The sequence below is a fragment of the Falco naumanni genome, chromosome 2 (genome assembly GCF_017639655.2).
Source record: "Falco naumanni isolate bFalNau1 chromosome 2, bFalNau1.pat, whole genome shotgun sequence".
NCBI classification, from domain to species: domain Eukaryota; kingdom Metazoa; phylum Chordata; class Aves; order Falconiformes; family Falconidae; genus Falco; species Falco naumanni.
The window spans coordinates 114,238,286-114,258,525 of NC_054055.1; the positions used below are offsets into that span (position 1 = coordinate 114,238,286).

Below are 20,240 nucleotides of genomic sequence, written 5' to 3' on the forward strand. Positions count from 1 at the left end.
TCCCCCTATTAAGCAGGAGCTGTACCTTGGGGGTGCAGAGGAACGTGCACCCCTTGCACCCCAGCACCAGACACAGGCAGCAGCAGGAGCGGCATGCATGGAGCTTACTGTGTTCTGACAGCAGATGCAAAAGAGCTCCTGCCCTCACAGGAGCCGAAAGTCTTCCTGGAGCCCCCAGATACCCATCCAGAAGCTTCAGGCACTAATGCCACTGCTGTAGGGTAGATTCTTCCCCACTCCTCACAGTGCCTGGGTGCAGCATGGCCTGGCCAGGCTGGGGGCCACCAGGGTGGTGCAGTGCCCTTCCCTCCCCAACCAGCCCTGTCCCGCAGCCCCCAGCAAGGCAAAACAAGCCTAGGATGGTGATGAGGTCAGCCACAGCCCTGCCACCCCCAGGCACCACCCCAGCCAGGGCAGAGAAGGAGAGCGTTCCCATGGGAGAGAGCAGGAGCACCCTATGGAGGTTACAGACTCCCCTAACCAAGGGTACACATGTGGCATGCCTACAGCCAAAGCATCCCTGGCCAGCATCGGTTCCAAACCGTCACGTCACACCTCTAGAGTGCCAGGCAGGCAAAAGCTTATTTGTGCGCCCTTTTAGATTGACCAAGTATGCTTTTATGCTGGCTGCATACTCTGGTGGTATAAACAAATGAGCATAAAGTCACAGCAGCTCCCAGCCACACCGGAGAGGAAGAGGCTCTGCTGGCTCCCTTACCCGAGATATGACTCTGCCCGTTCACAAACTCCCTCTCTTGGTTTGGCTTGTTGTGGGGATTTGGTGGTTGGTTTCGGTTTGTTTGTTTAAAGCGCATGCTCCAAAGAAACCACGGCACAATCTTCAGGACTTTAATGTCCAAGCATTGGGGAGGGTGCCCACGAACCACGGGACTTGCGTACTTAGCCAGTCCTTACGTTCTGCAGGGAACTGAACCCAGTGGGCTTTTTTTTAGGATTTGCTATACTGCATATTATATCACAAAGGCGCTGTGGTACAGCTGGACAGGCCATAAAAGTTAGTGTCATCAGCTAACGACTTGGCTATTTCTCCTCAGGCTTGGTAGTTTTACTTGAAGCCACAGATACTCAGGTCAACTGATTAGAGAGAGCACCCTCTTAATGCATGTGTATATAACTACCTGTAGTTAGTTCTGTATTATTTAGGAAAGCCTCTACATCTTGGGACTATGAAGGAAAATGTTTGATATATATGACCTAGCTACATGCTAAAGATTGTGAATCAAGAAACAAAGAGGTAGAAGAATCCCAGAATGTAATGTCATCATTTAGTGGCTAAAAATGGGGGGAAATGCAATTAGAAAAAAAAAACCAAGGGACTATACAGATGTGAAGACTTGCCTGAATCTTTTCATTACTCCTTTCCAGAAGAGTTAGCATTATAATATTCTTCAGCTTCAAAGAGCAAAGGCTCATTTTGAACATTAAGGAAATGCAGTTTTCAATAATGATTTCTTAAAATAGAAAACCTAGAAATGATGGGCACAAATACAATGAAATATATACATGTGTACCTACATGAGGGCAAACAATCCGAGACTCTATATTTCTCATTACTTGTCAACAATATATTATCGTTAAAATGTTAAAAGCCTTTTTCCATAAATTTCAGCAGCTTCCAAGGGTAAAACTGAAAAGGCATTTTAGCAGAAACCTTCAAAGTTATAACTTGGTCTTTTCCAGTCTCCTGCTAGAAAAATAGTTTCTCACGCTATAGTCCACAGTTAAATCCTCCAACTTCGCAATGTGAGATGTGGGCTGCGAGCAATCCAGGGAAAGGAATTCAGCCTTTCCAACAGTGCTAGGCACAATGCTGCTCACATACATATGCCAAATCGTACAGAAGCAATAGCTTGCCTTTGATTTTTCTAGGCCTCTTCCAGTCTCTGAAGATCAGTACATTAACCATTTGCCTCTGTCCTTTACTCCTGCTTTTTACCATGTTATTATGTGAAAGCACATCTTACAATCTTTATCTCTCAGAAATTACGGGGGCCACAGACAGCCTACAATTGCTGAGAATCCACTGGAGGTTTTTGAACTCTCCTAAAGCAGTTCAGAGTACTGATGTGACTTCTGCGGATTTGGGCAGTTAGGCACAATCAGTTTAATGCTTTTCTCCACCACCAAATTAATATTACCTGTTGTCATGTGCAAGTACTGTCAAACACCTTTTTTTAAACAGTCCTTGTGAAAGATTTTAAAATATATTGCAAGTATACACCGAGGTTACAAATAAACGTTCTTATCATATAAAAAATTCATTTTCTCAGCATACAACCAAAGGAGAAAACAGCTGCTAGAATTATTGCTTCTTTAGTGTTAGCATTACAATCTAAATCTAAAAGATAGTTGCTCAACCTTCTTTTGAAGGTGCATGCTTTTTTCTTACTCAGGAAACAAAGAGCTGAAGTTCTGCCTAAAAGCATCCCTGGAACAAAATAGTATCGAAACTTCTCTAAAGTGCTGAAGGCTTTCATAATCACAAAGTTACGTTTTAAAAGATCTTAGAAAACCAACATCAACAGATTCTCAAGAGGGAAAAAAAAATAATCATCGACAGTAAAAAAAAAACTTTGAAATTTTGTTTGGAAATAGTTTATTAGGCTTATCATTTAAGATTCTTTAGCTGCTTTATCAATGAGAAGTCTTGGAGATCAATTGAAGCTGGATAATCTAGTTAGACAATTGCTGCCTGTACTGAATTCCTGTGACAATAAGGTTGTTTTTCATAATTCATTCTGAATCATCTGTTTAAATTTTAAGAAGCCATTCACACAGTCATCTGTGCTGTATGTCAAGTGTCACAACTCCATCAGAATTATGCAAAGAAAAAAAAAGTTGTGTGTGACAGTCTGTTATTTTCCTATCAGAAATGAAAATGAGTTCACAAAGTGTGAGAGAGCTTAAGACATTTAGTAGTCATAGCATCTGCAACAGGAGACCTGGCAGGTCTGGGAAGCTGCCTGGGGAAGATAAATCCTTGTTTCTGTGTTTGGACACATTTTAACACTGTCCTGCTGTTACAAGCTTTCTTGAAAGTGTTGTACCCCTAAAAATATACCCAAGGTGAAATGTTTCCGGGGGTTATTCAGCAAGCTGTGGTGCCAGCTGACCACAGAGAGTCATTCTCTGCCAAAACATGGTGCAAAGGTCCCTATCTAACCAGGCACAAGCCATTTCCAGCCCAGCTCCAGGTTGGGCCCAGCAGCAGCTGCTCCAGCTCACCTCCCGCTCATCCTCACCACCACAGCCCCATGTGGAGCCAAGTACCATGCCAGCTTGCCCAGATAACTCAGAAAGCCCAAATGCCGACTTCCACCGCACTGCACAGACATCCTATTTGGCATCCTCGTTCTTCAAAGAAATTACTGTATTTGAATAAGTTAATGCGATTCTGAAGATGCAATCTGGATACAAGGAAAACGTCTTTACCCTGAGGGTGACAGAGCCCTGGCACAGGCTGCCCAGGGAGGCTGTGGGGTCTCCTTCTCTGGAGACATTCAAAACCTTCCTGAATGTGACTGTGCAACCTGCTCTGGGTGTCCCTGCTTTAGCAGGGGGTTGGACTGGGTGATCTCCAGAGGTGCCTTCCCACCCCGACCATATGCTGTGATACTGTGATTCAGCAGCAGCGTGAGATATAGAGGCATGCAAGCATGATACAGGGGGTACGCCAGCACCCCTCCTCCCCAGGCATTCCGCTTCCTCAAGTTCTCCCCTCAACTTTCCCATCTGACGCACTCTCTCCATCTCCACAGTTCTCCTCTCCACACACTTGATTTCATACAGGCTGTCCTGGGGCTTATTTTTCCAAATACTGATACTTTTAAAGGGGATCATGTTGTAATGCAATAATAAACTAAGTAGAGAGAAAGACATGCTTAAGAGCTGCAGAGTATGTTGGAACTGTGAAAAGGAGGAAAGCAAAACCCCAATCTGCACTAGAGAAGTTTTGCCAGCATATCTGCATCCCAGATCTCAGACATAGATGGCTTACACAGGCCTGGAACAAATGCTTTTTGCCATTAGCACTTACGCCAATTCACTGAGTGCACTAAACTCTTCTGGCTAAAGCATTCATTTGTATCAATGCTAGGATTTAAAGCCTTTAAAAATAAAATAAAATAATAAAAAAAAAACCACACACACAACTGGAAAAACATACGAAGCAGCAAATGAGAACTTCCTAGTTATTTGGTACCCTCTCCCTTCGAAAGATACAATCCCCAGACAAAGACCTCCTGTGGTGCTCGTGGAGAGTCTGACCAGTTACCTGCCCATATCAGTGCTCTGCCTCCACACAGGAGAAAGCATGTACGAGAACAGCTCTACGTTTTGATTACCGGCACTGCAGCACCCCATGCAAGAGCGGTGTCCTTTTTAGTACAGACTGAAGTTGGAAGGCACAGCATCTGGATTTTGGAAAGAGAGCTCCCAACCTAAGTGTACAGTGGTGAATAAATCAGTCTTTGTAGAAACACTGGAAAAACACTGCAGTGCCAGTTAGGAAGCACCAGTCTCCACTGTATGATGGTCCCTCTCTGCCTCCTCACTATGCGAACTCCAGCAGCAGGAGCGAGTCCGTTTCCCTGCGAAGAAGGCTAGCAGCTGGGATCTGTACAGGCTGACACAGTACCGCACGGTGGGGCCAGTCCAGCCACAGCAACCCAAGCCAGCCTGACCTGAGGACTGTTTCGTTACCACTTCTAAAATGAGAACTCCTGGGCAGCTTCCCAGTTTTAGATTTTATCTCACAGCTCCAGCACGGGACCTGCCCATGCAAGTATCCCAGATTCACTTAGTAAGACTTCTCCAGCCTTCCACCTGCCTGTCCAGAGCTTCACCTGTGGTCTCAAAGTTCATTTTTTCCACGCTAAGCTTTTGCGTAGCAGTTTCCAGGAAGACTCTGCGCATCACAGACCTTAACAGGAGCACCCTCCACAGCCAAAGCTCACTGCTTCCTGGGTGTCCCCAGTCTGCCAGCACGACAGAGGGTCTGTTGTGCCATTAAAAGAGTCCTTTTGCCACCCAGGCAAACTGCAGGAGTTTGCCCTTGCCCTTCCCCTCCTCACACCCTTTACAGGGTCTTTCCCTGGAGCTGCCACTGGTCGCTGGTAGAAGTTATCAGGGCAAGGCAGCTTGGCACCCTCTGACAGAAAAGCATTGTCTGAAGGAAAAAAACCACCAAGTATTCCTCCATAACAAAAATCTGTTCCCATGGATGCATCACTCTGAGAAAGCTTTCGCTAAATTCTGCCTGGTTTCCTGGCTGCATGTAGTTCCTTTCCTCTCTGTCTTCCCCAAGGAGACTGGAAAAAAACATTTTGGGTTCTACTTCCGCTAAAAAGTTGATGGTCTTAATTTTCCTCCCACTTTCAAACCCACCACCTTTAAGGACCGTTTTGTTTGTTTTCCTTAAAGTACTTCTTGGCCGGGGCTACACGCACATCATTCAGAGGAAATAGCCTGAATTGCCTCAGTTAGTCCTGATAAAGAAAACGTTAGAGAACTGCTGTTTAGGACAAACCCAATGCATAGGGTTATTCAATCACATATGGATAACAAGACCTAGGGAAAGACTTTCAGTCTATGAGATGATCAGATGAGGACTAGAAGAAAGATAAATGGCATGGTGAAAAGTACAGAGAAAGACACTGGGAAGCATGCAGTCAGTCTTTGTAAAAAAGCATCAGTCTCTTAAAAACTAGGCAGAGCTGAGATTGCAGATTATGCGAATTTTGCCATTTCTCCAAATTGTGTTTAACTACACACTTGTACTGTTCTTGTGTCACGCAGAGCCCCTGCTGCAGAGGAGGAGCAAACTGACACGTCACCTTCACCCCTCTTCCAACAAACTCTGCTGAGACCAATTCTCCCTCAAAGCTGCCCTGGTGAGCATACAGCAGAAAACTAAATAACCTACTGGTGGCCCAGGTGATAGTACGAAAATGATGTTTTCTTACAGTGTAGATTGAAACAGAGATCTTTTCCAGACTTGAATTGGAAGATATTGTTTCGTTACTGTCCAGGAGTAAGCAAGGTAGTTTCTTCCAGTAGAATAAAATCTTTCACAGTTATTATATAATAAAAAACACATTTGACAAAATTCACAAGGAACTGAGACATTAGGTGCCCACATTATCTTAGAAGTCAGGTAATACAGGAACTATTCCACCAAAATACCTATTAACTAGAAAATACTACTCTTTTTTTTTTTTTTTTTTTTTTTTTATGTTGAACTCCTTGTAATGGAGTTTCAGGGGCAGGGGTATCAGTGAAAAAGGTTTGTGACTTACAACTGTGCACGTATGTGTTTTCAGAGGGCTGGCAAAGAACACTTGGCCCCAAAGCACAAGGATGAGTGGGAAGTGGGAGAAACAAGGCTGTGTTTTATTACTGTTCAAAGGAAGTAAAACTGCCTTTCAACCTCCTTGCTCCAATGCTGCTTTGTGATTTCTACAGAATTCAAGCCCTTATCTAAAAGGCAGTATTTTGAAACTCAAGCAAAGCCATTCTGCATTTTTATCTCACTGTTCATATTTATTTGATAATCATGAAATCAGGCCACTTCTGCACAGTATAAAACTAGTTGTACAAATTATATATAGAGATGTGTGAATAGTCATTTCTTTGATTCACTGCCAATCCAAAGAAAAACTTGAAACAAAAACAAACAAAACCCTTGCTTATTCTTCAACAGAACTAAAATAAAAATTTTAAACTATAAAAATTTCCCAATACAGAAAATTTTTGCTTGAACAGAGTATTTCAGGCTGTTAGATGCAAACTAAATTAAGGACGGGTACCAAAAAGTGGTGGTAGGAAGTGAGTGGCCCCCTCATGATATGGAGGTTCCAAGTTCAGATCCTGACTAGCCATCCAAGGGGACACGTGCCTTTAAAGAACATAGGAATTTGGCTGAATATTTGCAATCATGAAGGTACCATTTTTTTTTCAGCACAGAGCTCACACAGGGGGGTGAGGTGCCCAGACACTACGTTTCTCACAGATATCTATTTACAGAGCTCAGAATGCCAGCAATTTCTGAGATGGCAGAAAGCAGCTCCCATGGGCACTATTGTCCAGGACCTGGTCCTCTGGGACCCTTCCACATCATATACAATATAAAAGGCAACTATCTAGACCACTGCCTCGAGAAGCCTGGGCTAAGGATTCAGACCAGCCTCAAATAAGAGAGGAAACTGAATCCCCTCATCTAATGTACAAGTAAATCACTGTCATCTCCTCTGCAGAATTACGAATATGGGTCTGAATTTTTCCCTTTCCCCAGCCAAAATATCAAATTCATATCACTCTCCAGTCACCCAACAACTGAAGCTGCATTTGTAAGAAGAAGAACATGCTTACTGCTTTATATAAGCAAGCCTGTCATCCTGTGGACCATATCGTTCCTTCTTGCTGCTCCTCCCAGAGGGCTGGTTGAGAAGCTGGCTTGCCTTCCCCACCCCCTCCCCGCCCCCATTCCCCTCAGCTAGATTAAAACAGATGGCAGAGGGACATGAAATAAAGAGCAAACACAGATAAGTGACTAATTTTCCAAAAGGAGGCAAAGCCCCAAAGCCTCAGCTTCGACACTAGAAGCGGCAAGGAATGCATAATTACATCTGAACATCATTCTTCCAGTTGTAGCAGTTGCTACAGATACGATGGCAATAAGCAGGGGGGTTATCCTCCAAGCAGGCTTGACAAGCAGCACAGGACTACACTGCAGCCCAACAAATGCAAGTAGAGAACATGACAAAGGCATCAAGGAGCGCATCCGTCGCAGGGTAACCCCACCTATATAGCGACCCTGCTTCCCAGGCAGGTTTTGCCGAGTGCTCTGCTCATGGTTACCTGGCTGAGTCTAAAGGCAGCTCAGGTGGTACCTCCCCAGGAGCTGACACCTTTGAAATGCAGAGGGCAAGGAGCTGCCCCCCTGTGACAGAGCCCCGGGAATCCCTGTTATCTGGGGTTGTCACATTTGGGCTTGAGCAGTCTGGTATTTTGCAGACTGGAAAACACAGAGCACTTGGTAATGCTCATGAAGTAACGAAGCAAGGACCAAAGCCTCCTGGAGGGAGATGTGTCAAAGGAGTCACAGCACACCGCAATTTATACAGCCTCAGTAGGAAACATGAAGGTGAGTTAATTACACCAGGGAGATAAGGACAGAAGCTATTTCAGTGCTTCACACCACCCCTTTGCCAGAGATCACTGCCTTCGTTCTGGTCCTGACAAAGTTGGTGCTTGCATCTCTTGTCAGCATCCAGTGGCAGAGGGCAAGTTCACCTTCCCTGGCAGCCTAAGCAAGCCGTTGGACTCTGAATTTCAGCGGCTTCAGTGGAAGCACTACCTCCCTCCTGCTGATTTTGCTCCTGGAGCAATAACCTGCCAGAGCAGACGCATGGGGTGGTAACTTTCAGAGCTAAGTCTGTCAGACATTGTCATTTTAGCCATTTGGGATTATTTCTGATGGCTGAAAGAATTTAGAGAGCCATCCAGAAAATTAAACCAAGCATCATCTTTGTTGTGGCTGACACAAAACATACTGCACAGTATCATTTTGCCAGCACAGGGACTCTTAGACTGCAACATAGCTAAGAAAAGCATCAAATGCAGGTTTACTGCACAACTTCTGTGCCTTGAATGCAAGGCACAGAAATGGACTTTTCTTTGCCATTCCGTAAGAAATCAGAGTGCCTGTGTTCAGGCAATAAATAGATTTGTGCATCTCCAGGCTGGAGGCACCTCTTCTCCAGGACTCTCAGATCAATTTCCTTCACATCTTACACTGACATTCAGGGCATGATGCAAAGCCTACCTATCTACTCCTGAAGGGTGCTTGGGAGGCAAAATTCTGTATGATTTTTAGCTGATATTAGTTCAATTGATTTATCTGTGATTCTACATTTATTTGTCATCTGTTTTTCTAGAAATGGGGGTGTTGTGACCTTCTGCAAGTTACTTATACTCAAATTAATAGAGACTCAAACAGCAAAACCTAAACAGCTTTTGAGATATTCCTCCAGCTCACGTTCTGGACCATTTCAGGTCCAGAATGTGCTCAGTCTTATGGACTGAGACAATAGCACCCAAACCAGGGAATCCAAAGCATTACTTGAGCATGCATATACAAACATTTGCTGACAGGTTAAGAACTGGAAATAACTCTACCTCCTAGCTGAGTAGCAGATGCAGAGGAAAAAAAAAAAAAAAAAAACAAAACACACCACACCAGAAAAGAAAATAAAGGGAATTTTAAGTGTGCAGAAATGCAGACTGGATGAGGAAAACTGGCAACCTTGTGATTTTTGCTTGCACTTCAAACTCCTGATAGACATCTACTTTGCATTCCAGAAATGGCAGGTCTGCATCAGCTGCCTTCAGCTGGCAAGTAGCTTCTTTTACAAGCCTGCCAGTCACCCCTGCCCTGTCCCAGGGGATGCACTGTAGCTTTAGGAGCCTTAGAAAGAGTTATTGGGCAGGAAGAATTTACGGACAGAATTCTAAGAATCAAGTGAAAATTGCCCCTCTCCTCTTCTGTTAGCACGCTATGGTTCAGGCTCAATGAAGTACATATCCCCTATCAGATTCAAGTATAAGCTCACCCTTCTTAAATAGATTTGTTTAATCCAAAGGAGTATTATTTCCCTCTACTCATATTTAACATGATTGATCATTACTAAGCTAATTGTCATCAGTACATCACATAGCATCTAAAGACACACAGCCACATCAGGAAGGATTTTTACAAGCTCATACATACTGGTTTTAGAAGCAATTCTAGCTCCCAAGCAAGGCTGGTACTTTATCCTTCTATGGTTGTTTTAGTCTTACCTCCAGTAAATATCTAGTTAGCCTATACACGAACAGGTGATAAAAACAGGATAGCTGGGAACAAGTATAGTCTACCCTTTTACCTGGAAAAGAAGTTTGTAGGATCAGTTTCCACTGAAGCAAGAAGGCTGGGCCTTTCTAACTGACTTATAGATCAGCTCGGCCAATAGAGCAAGGGATTCTGCTAGCAAGTGAAACACTTCATCAATTCAAAGCCAGCTGAAGCCCGTTGGAGTGAGGGATGAACAGCATCTATCTTTACCACTGGCACAACTCTGTGTTTACTTAATGCACAAAGGCTGTTATTGCTGTCTGCAGCAATTTAAATACCCTTAATTCAATCACTTGCTCATTTTGCTCTCTAAGTACTGTTTTTAAATTAAAGACACATTTTGCTAAGGAACCCACATGGAATAAAGCAAGCAAACACCTTCCCCACCCCCCTAGTATGCTCAGCAAACTTGTAGGCAAAAGCAGTACTTAAACTCTGATCAGCCAGTTTTGTCACTGCCAGGGCTTAAAGCAACATCAAGCAAACCAGGCCCAAAAAACAAGAGCTGTAAACTTCTGGCAGTTCAGCCTACATTCAGAACCCCAAATAGTAGGCTCCTGATGCCTTTCCCAAAGGCATTCCTGGCCGTGTTTGTCCAGCAACCCATGTTTCATGTTATCTTTCAGGTTTACTCAAAGGCAGAGGAGTGCTGTTTTCCAAACCTGGAAGGGCAGGCTAATGCTACAGAACAAAACCAATCTTACTACTACTTTGTAAATCTCAGAAAGAAATGGGTGGTTATGGGCTGAATAACATATACACGTGTTCCTGCAAAACTGAGGAGCAGCACCAACATTCCCCTTTCTGTGAGTGGCCACTAGACAAATACGATGTTTGCTTTTGTGATAAGGCTGCACAGACATTTTCCTCCAAGCTCTCTAAATAAGATCAGCAGGATGATATATGTGCTTTTACAGACAAGGAAGTACTTATGTTCTGGTCACCTTAACATGCCATATCTGGGAGGGGAGGAAAAAAGATTTATAGAGGTGGCTAATTCCTCAAAAATAATAATGTTCATGTATCCAAAATAACAGACACGCTATCTTAGGTGAACAGCAGCTTCCTTTGTTTACAGGGCTCTTGTTCAGCAGTCAAAGATTAATATTTTAATGGGTCAACTGAAATACCATACTTGTATTTTAATAGCAGTTATAGGTTAATTTACTGTGTTAAGATCTATAATGAAGATAAAGTACAAAACTTCATTTTCACCAATATTAAATTCAGGACAATATAATGCAATTGAAGCCTCAAGTCTTTGCAAAGTTTTCCAACAACAGCTGCGTATTGAAAAGGCAATAATAAAAGACAACACTTCCACCTGCAGCAGGAGCAACTTCCATGGAATTTGAGATATCAGCGATAAGCTGAAAGATTCAGCTTATTCCTTTGAGAGGGTCACGGAGCTGCCAGTTCCACAAAAGTAGCCTTAAAGACATCTGGACTGTGGAGATTTCTTTGAAAACAGTTACATGTCACTGCTGATCCCATTCCATAATTGTTGAAATACAGATTTCAGTTCAGCATGGCTGCAAGTTTGTTTTCGTTCATCAAAGTAAATTCACTGCTCAAGAGAAGACAGCTCCCAGTCTTCTATACTTCATTTTGAAGTCTTGTGTCAGGTATGTGGCCATAAGGAGATGCCCACACCTCAGGGCAGAGGGACTGTGCCTGCTCTGTGAGGCAAAAGCTCAGTAGACTGACAGGGGGTAACAGCAAAATCCGAGCTGGAAGTGCAGTATGTAGTTATACCAGTATTCCCACAGCACCTGGGGGTATCTATCACCTGAGATTAGATCTTCCCTAAATGCATACAAGAGATAATTAATGCTACTACAAGAAGACAACACAAACATGCAAAGTAAGGTAGCAGGGAAGTACTCCTGTAGCTATTTTATAGAGAATTAACTGAAGCACCTTAATGAATTTGCTCAAAGATTGACAAGGGAAGCCTACAGCAGAGGGGCAGAAGCCAGCTCTCCTGCATCCTAATCCAGTGCACTGTTTACAGCATCATCCTTCCTACTACAAAAAGCGGTTCAAGTGCTTGCTGAGGACAGAAGCCAGTGATGGCCACTGCTTGAACCGAGTTCAGCCTAGCAAGAGAAAATCCAGAATTAGTTCATCTTGGAAGTGATCAAAAAAGAGAGAGGCGGCAGTCCTTAAATGCTGCCAGCATTTCAACTCCACATATTTATAAAGCAATCTTTTCAGCTAATGATCACCCAATAGCCTTACACAAATGCCCACCACAGTTAGCAGAGGATCCCCGTCCCACATGGCCAGGTAAGCCACCAAACTTTGTGACTGGCAGTCCTAAGCAGCACTGAATGACTCTGTAACCTCAAAGGGAACCACTGCCTTGGAGGCCAGCTCTTGTCACCATACTGCTCTCTCCCCTGGATGGAGCCACACTCTTTGGTCTGCACAGCAGCCCGCAGGGACCTACCTGGACACCTGCTGCCGGGGCTGTGAGGGTCATTAACACTCCACGTAGGAACAGGAGGGCCTATGGCCAGATGGGTACCATTAAAAGCAGGTTATGCCCCACAAACAGGGAACACCAGAAGAATTACGCATCTAATAGTAGTACACTAAAACCTCGGCATGATGGTCTTCAATACTGCTCTATTTCCGTGCTAGCAGCCTGAATGAAATCCGAGCATACCAGCTGATAACCTTAAAACGACGCAGAGAAGCATAATCACTGCACATGGCAAGTAAGCACATTTCTGTCACTGTACCTCTTTACAAAGAGCCTCCAAGTCACTGCAGCACTGAGGAAATCTACTTACTCTTACACACCAGTCTTGCGAATGCACCCATACTATTTTCCTCACTCCAGGGTCTCAAAGTGAATAATCTTTCAAAAGCTATTTATCAGTTTTCATTATCTCTGAATTGCTTTTTGCTTGCTTGCAATTAAGGACTAATATCCAAAGAGTTAGAAATTTATAAGGTAATTAACCATAATGAGTTCTAAAATATGATCAGCTGCTGGATATCAACAGAAATCTTAGTTTTTCCCCATAAACTTTTTTCCCCCATGTATTTATACAAGCTTAAAATGGACATGTATTTAGCAGAGGTTGAACATTCACCCGATAATACTATATGTGCCTATTCCTTCTCTGGAAGGCAGCTAACTATAGACAAAAATATCCGCAAACTAGCAATTACTGTGGATTCAGAAGGTTTTAGGGTGACACTGATGTGATGAAACATCTATTTTTATGCATGTGAAGTATTCAAGTTCAGAGGGAGGGACAGAGAGAAAGGGAGCACATGCGTGCTGTAATCAGCTCATGTACAAGGCAAGATTCTGCTCAGCATTTGTAAATACGACCACCTAAAATACATTTCCTTTCCTTGTTCTTCCACACAATGAAATGTTGGTCAAGCAACGCTAAAAACCTTTTTGAGTAGATCAATAGCATATTAAGCATTGCCCAGGTTAGAATATCAAGTCAAATTAGTGAACTAGGTCCAAGGTTATAAACAGTATATAAGATTTTCTTTTTAGCCACTCCAGCATAATATCAAAAAGCTTTAGTTAATCAGAGCCACTTTACCTAAGAAAAATTATTCATTTATTTCACATATTTCCCTACACGTGGCATCCAATGCAACACATGTGCAACCCACTCACTACACTCCAAAATTTGTCAGAGAAAACCCCACTTAGAGGTTCATCAGGTAGATCTTACGCACACAAGAAATTGCAGGTCAAAACTCGCAAAAGGATGAAAAATCTGACCCTCTTACTGTGTTACAGGCTCTAGTCTAAAAAGCTGGAAACTCCTACTTCAGCTGCAGTCTGTAGAGTGCTCAGAAACCCTTCTGGATAAGAAAGTAGGGTGTGCATCCCCAGAACGTAACTGAGAATTTATGTGATTTTTGCTTTTTGCTTCCTGCAGAGCCCTAAGAGGAGTTATACTGTTTCTGTAGTCATTAGCAGAACAACTAGAATCCAAGTTTTCTGCAGTTTTCTTTGGCAACGACCACAGAATAGCAAAACTTGAGGAAAAGTAATGATGTTCTCAAGATGCTATGTATAATATTTCAGTTAGACAGTAAGTCAACCATTTGAAGCTTAACAATATATTCAACCATTTCATCTTAAGATGTAATGTGTAAGAGGAAAACCTAAAATTAAACTTTCAACACACAATTGTTTCTTCTGTTTGTACTGCAATGTTTCACGTTCCTGTTTTTGATGGAAAACTATGTCCCAGGTTAGAAAGCCCACACTTATCTATACACAAGGAAGGACTCACAGGCTGATGGGGAAAAAGGAGTTTATGTAGAGAAAAGAAGCATTATGCCTGCTTCCTGTGGATTGAAGTTTTCAACAGCCGTTACATTGCTTAGGGGAGCAGACAGTGCTAGCCTAAAAGCAGTATTAGTACTTTAGGCTGAGAGGGTCCACATTTAACCGGTTTCAAGACCCCACTACAATCCATTCAAAGTGTTTAGCAGGATGGCTGGTCCTGCGCCCCAGGGGCTGCACTGGCACTGCAGCCCTGCTTAAGGAGCAAGGCTGGTTCCCCCAAGCAGTGATGTGTGGCACCCCACAGGGCAGTGCCATCTCGGGCATCACAGCACGCTCCTCTCCCCTGCCACGCAAACATCCCCTTCCCAACAGCATCACCAAGAGAAAGAGGTGGTCCGTATTCTGGAGGCAGAGCATCCCACATGGTCCTAGCCAGGAAAGTCTGTCTGGAGCCAGTCTGAGGTTCTTATCAGTTTGGGGCCCATACTCTTTTAAGATAACAAAAATCAAGATTTTCTGGCGGCTAAGAATGTACTTTCTGAATGTTTTTACTTTTCCAACAGGTAACTTCCACTGGTAAAGATCATCTTTAAAAGAGAAAATGGATTTAATAAACTCAACTGAACAAAATGGTACATCAGAAGAACTATTCAGATGGGTGACATCCAAGATTCTCATTTCCATTACCCTTTCTGTGCTTGCACTAATGACAACAGCCATCAATTCTCTTGTGATGACTGCAATAATTGTGACAAGAAAGCTCCACCACCCTGCCAACTACCTAATCTGCTCTCTTGCAGTGACTGATTTCCTTGTGGCAGTCCTGGTGATGCCTTTCAGCATTGTTTACATTGTAAAGGAGACCTGGATCATGGGGCAAGTGGTGTGTGACATTTGGCTGAGCGTGGACATTACGTGCTGCACATGTTCCATCTTGCATCTCTCTGCCATTGCTTTGGACCGGTACAGAGCAATCACGGATGCTGTGGAATATGCACGGAAAAGGACATCTAAGCATGCTGGCATCATGATTGCAGTGGTATGGATCATATCCATCTTTATCTCCATGCCGCCTTTGTTTTGGCGGCACCAGACGACCAGCAGGGATGACGAATGCATCATCAAACACGACCACATTGTTTTCACCATTTACTCTACATTTGGCGCCTTCTATATCCCGCTGGCCTTGATTCTGATCCTTTATTACAAGATATACAAGGCAGCAAAGACATTTCATAGAAGAAGCGTCAGCAGGATCGTAAGGGAGGAGGTAAATGGACAAGTCCTTTTGGACGCAGGTGAAAGAAGCACCAAATCGGCTTCTATGCCCAGCACAGCAGAGAAGACATCAGATCCCCTGGTGAACTGTGATAAAATCAATATCACCCTACGAAGCCCCAGGTCTGAATCTAAGCATGAGAAATCCTGGAAAAAACAGAGAATCTCTAGCACAAGAGAGCGAAAGGCAGCAACTACACTGGGTCTGATCTTGGGGGCATTTGTGATCTGCTGGCTCCCTTTTTTTGTAAAAGAAGTAGTTGTTAATATCTGTGAAAGATGTCACATCTCAAAAGACATGTCTAATTTCCTAGCATGGCTGGGATATATAAATTCCCTTATTAACCCCCTAATCTACACAATCTTCAATGACGATTTCAAGAAAGCCTTCCAGAAGCTTGTGCGGTGCAGGCAGTACCTTTAAGAGCTTTTGTTCATATAAGGAGAACATACTTATTGGTTTTTTAACCTGTATAAATTTATATAACTGAAATGACATTTGTTGTATTTAAGGGAAAGCACCGGAACTCTGCATTTACGTTATGATTCTTTTGTATCCGTAGCACTGGAAGCATAAATTGCCCAAGTTTTAAAGAGATGGATCATCTGGGGTCAGTTTTGCTCTGGAAAAAGAGGTAGCATATTGTGGCTCTGATCCACTTGGGATTTGCCCAGCTGCCTAGCTTAAAGTACTACCTTAAATATGAAGGAAATACACACTTGAAGTAGACAAAGAAACAAAATTTTTAAAAAATAAAGTAACCCTCAGTCATCAGTGCAATTTAAGTAAAACAACACACAGCTTTTAAATCCAAACCACAAATAAGATATAAAATACACCTTGCAATTAAGACATGATTTTATTAGTCTGGCACAGGTCTCCAGCACAGAGCCAAGCCATTCCCAGCGAAAGGTAGTAGCTTGAAACATATCTAGCATCATCCTACGTTGATTAGCTGAGTGCAGCTGCAGCACTGCCTTCTGTAGCTGAAGAACATCCCTGTGTTACGTCCTCGCAGCACCCCAGCAGCCAGCAAGGTGATTTCATGGGTTACCAGTTTCATAGCAAGCCAGTTGCCCAGCCCCAACAGACGCGGGCATAGCCCCAGGGAAACAGCCAGACAGTCTGGGGCACCTCCAGGGAGCCTTGTGCCTGGTGCTCTGAGACACTGCTTCAGCTGGGACTAGCCAGGGTAAGCACATCAAGAGCAGCTGGTCGTCCTTATGGAGATGTTAGAAGGGAGAGAAACATAAGACACTCCTTGGTTCATGTCCTCATCCCAACCTCACAGACCTGGCCAGGCACAACCCCTGTGACTTTCAGCACCAAAGCCAGCCACAGATTGCGCCAGGGGCCCCAGCGCATGGCTGAGCGTGGGTGGCTTAGTGAGGTTTGGTTGAGGGACACCTAATGAAGAACTTGGGCTGACAGCTCTGGCTAATTCTGTGTTCAGCCCTCCATCCCCAGAAGCCTGATATCCCCAAGTCTTTTCTTGACTGCCTCAGGCACTTGACCTGTGCACCCTTGGAAAAGGCTGTGCACATGGAAAGATTCCAAGCATGTGATAAAGCAGAGACTGGCCACGGTGCTGGCAGCACGGGTCTCTGGAAAAGGCTGTGCCACAGCTTCTGCATTAAGGGCAGAGGGAAGTGACCTCTGTATGCAGCGCACACCTGGGCAAGGGATCCTGTGGGATGCTCACTGGTTGGCACCTCTAAGCGCCTCCTTCCCACAGAGCATCTACTCCATGCCCCTAGTCAGAGCAGAGCTAAAAAGACCTTGTAGGCACTCCAGCTGGTTCAGCCAAAGATAACTGCAATGAACAGACCTCCTTGTGCGCTGCCTCCTAAGGCCTCAAAGGCAGCACCCTGGCCAACCTTGATTTACAAGCTCTAGATGCCAAGCCACAGTGCTAAGGAGTGCAAATGCAGCCCTTGCCTCAAAACCAGCAGCGCAGGGTTGCTGACAGCTAAGGGTACTAACAGAGCATTTGCCCCTGCGTGCAGAGGAGTTGCTACGAGCCACACAAAAACCCAGCGACAGGGTTTGCACTTTTCAGGACAAGCAGATTCAGGCTGCATCACTAAGACCCTGGCTTTGAATTCATTGCCAGCCATTCAATGCTGTCCAGCAGCAACAGGGACTTGAGGCTCCTTACAGGAACTACAAACCCTGCTGTGAGCAGCAGCAGCCTCCTGCAAAAGCACTCTGATTTGGCACATGGGCCAGCAGCTGCTTAGGGACATCACAAAGAAACTGAGAGTTTGGGAAAGGTATCACTGGTCTTCGCAGTTATTCTTCCAAGTGGTTTGCGTTAGACAAGAAAACCCAGAAAGAAGCCATCACCGTTATTTCTGTCTCCCCCTCTCCCTCCACTGTATTACAAACTCTGGAGTTCAATAATTTTTGCATTTTTCCCAGTAGCTACCAGCTGACACAACAGCTGTCAGAGATGTTTCTTGCAAGGTGACAAGGTTTGAAACCTGAAATATTGAACTAATTTGTTTCTGTCACTTGCGACTTGCTGTATTCTGCTTTCACATCAAGGTCCAAATGAGATGCTATTCAGAAGTACTAGAAATGGTGCATTTGCTTTACTGTTGATTTTAACCCAGCCAGGAATCTAATGGAAAGCTCACCTGTCATGCCGTGTAGCTCTAGCACAGCGGTAGCACAGTTAAATTTTGAAGATACTAGGATGCGACAGAATGGAATTTGGCTCATGCTCAGTGCAAGCTATCACACGTTACTACCATTGCAGTCAGAGCACAACCTCTGCAGCCCCCGCGGCTGTGGCAATGGCTGCATTATGCTGAAAGAAAAGACTGCTTTAAAAATCAGCTGTGCTCTACTGTCTCTAGAAAAAGCTATGGAATTCAGCTTTCTTAAAAGGATTAGCAGATTAGCAGAAGACAGCAAAGGAAACCCCACTGAAACATTTAAGATTGAAGACCTCCGTTTCCCACGTTTCCTGAGTACTGAGTCATAACATTGGATATCCAAGGGCAGGACTTCCTCTCCCCCTGCTTCTCCCTTTATGACTGCTGGAGGGTAGAGTATACTGTTTATCCTCTTACACTTATGAAGTTTGACAATATTTTGTGAAATCAAATTAGAAATAAAAATAGGGGTTGCTTTTGAGGAGAAAAGATACTTAAAATACATTTAAATAATAATGGTAAAGCTGAAAGAATGGAACAGTATGTAGATAAACAGAGGATAGCTATCATTTATGCACTGTTAACAGTATTATACTCTGAATCTAATTAAGCTGCTAAACATTTCTCAAGATGCAGGGTGGTCGCTTTTGTATCATTTTCACTGAGCTGTATCTGCTCACCCTTCAATGCCCCAGTGGTGGAAGATGCAACTACAAGAAATCAAAGCAAACGAGTGGGTAGTTATCCTATTAAAAGCACTTGCGGCTTGTGGACCATCATTTCTTGGTGTCTGACTGCAACTCATCACTCGTTCTCTAACAGAATCCACTGTGCCGAACACTTTATCACACAACCCCACACAGTACCGTTTCATCTCTAGCATTTATCCATGCATGTGACGTGTTAAAAAAAAAAAAAAAAAAAAAAGTTCCTCTCTCAATATGCATAAGGGTTAAGATTTCCATGAGATGCTGCTTTCCCCTACCCATGAAGTACACAGGCAACTACTGGAGCTCAGCACAGGATTCAAAGAGCAAGAGGGAGAAAGATTTTATGCAGTGGAGGGAAGATTTTTTGCAAGTAGCTCTGCGCCCTGTGAGAGTTCAGTCTCAGCAAATAGAAAAAATTTTGTCTGGTTTCCCAGCTATGTCAGAAGACTGTGTATGTGTCTTGCAGGAAAAAGGTTTACATCTCCTCTGAGGGTTGCACAAAGCTCCCTGGATCCCTATCCCTTCTGCAGCTGCCCACCCATCTGCCCATCAGTTTAGATTTCTTCTAACACCCAGAGAACTGGATTGGGAGCAGCTGACCTACTCCCACTCCAGCTTTCACAGTGAATGATTTCTGAAGCAGCTGTGAGCACTATATCCAGTTCAGGTGAATGGTTTTTGCTAACAGCAAGCAGTTAACTACACCTCACTATCCTAAACTCATTTCTTTGCTTTTCCTCCCTGCCAGATGCTTTATTGGTGTCCTTTCCTCCTGAGGATGGCATATCCCTACAAAGGGCTTGGAGATACAAACATACTTTCATTTTAGTGATGCAGTCACACTTGTTAATGCATGACTGTACCACCCAGAAACACCCACCTCATCCAAATGCGCTTTTGGCAGTCACTGTCTTCAGCTGGTGTCTAATTGTTCTTGGTGCTAGGGAGGTACATGGAAATAACTATGTGCCGAATTATTTTCTCCAGTAGTTACAAACTCAGCACATTATTTCTAGGCAAGTGCACATTACTATTTGGTCTTTGCATTTCAGATTCCCTTGCAGAAGGGAAACAGAAAATCATTGCTATTGCTGTAGCCACTGGAAGGAAGGGCTTGTTTGAACTCCACACGCCAAAGAGTAAATGCTGGAAGAAAAGCAAGAGGAAATCCTTGTAGCAGACCTGTAAGGATTAAGCATAAACCTAACACTGTCTCATCTAGACGCAAGAGCTGCACCAGTGCATGGGCAGCTGTTCTCAGACGGAGAGCTAATGGGTCAGCAGTCATCTATGGGTCACAGCAGGCACTCACGGGCACTCCAACACCCAAGTGAGCAGTAAATGGTGTCTGCTGGTGGCTTTCATGTTCCTCCTCCATAAAGTGCTGCTTTACTACAGGGAC

General features: G+C 43.9%; 1 protein-coding gene across 2 annotated transcripts in view; it reads left to right on the forward strand.

Moving 5' to 3' along the window:
- The window catches only part of HTR1F (5-hydroxytryptamine receptor 1F), a 118,564-nt gene extending 99,708 nt beyond the window's left edge, over positions 1–18,856 (forward strand). The window contains exons 1-2 of one of the 2 annotated variants that reach the window (XM_040582926.1): positions 5,818–5,912; positions 14,753–18,856. In XM_040582926.1, coding sequence (XP_040438860.1) covers positions 14,791–15,891 — 1,101 coding nt within the window. In that variant the 5' untranslated portion in view covers positions 5,818–5,912; positions 14,753–14,790 and the 3' untranslated portion in view covers positions 15,892–18,856. Of the gene's footprint in view, positions 1–5,817; positions 5,913–14,752 lie in introns of those variants that run through there. The other variant, XM_040582925.1, reaches the window with a different exon arrangement.
- The last annotated feature ends 1,384 nt before the right edge of the window (positions 18,857–20,240 follow it).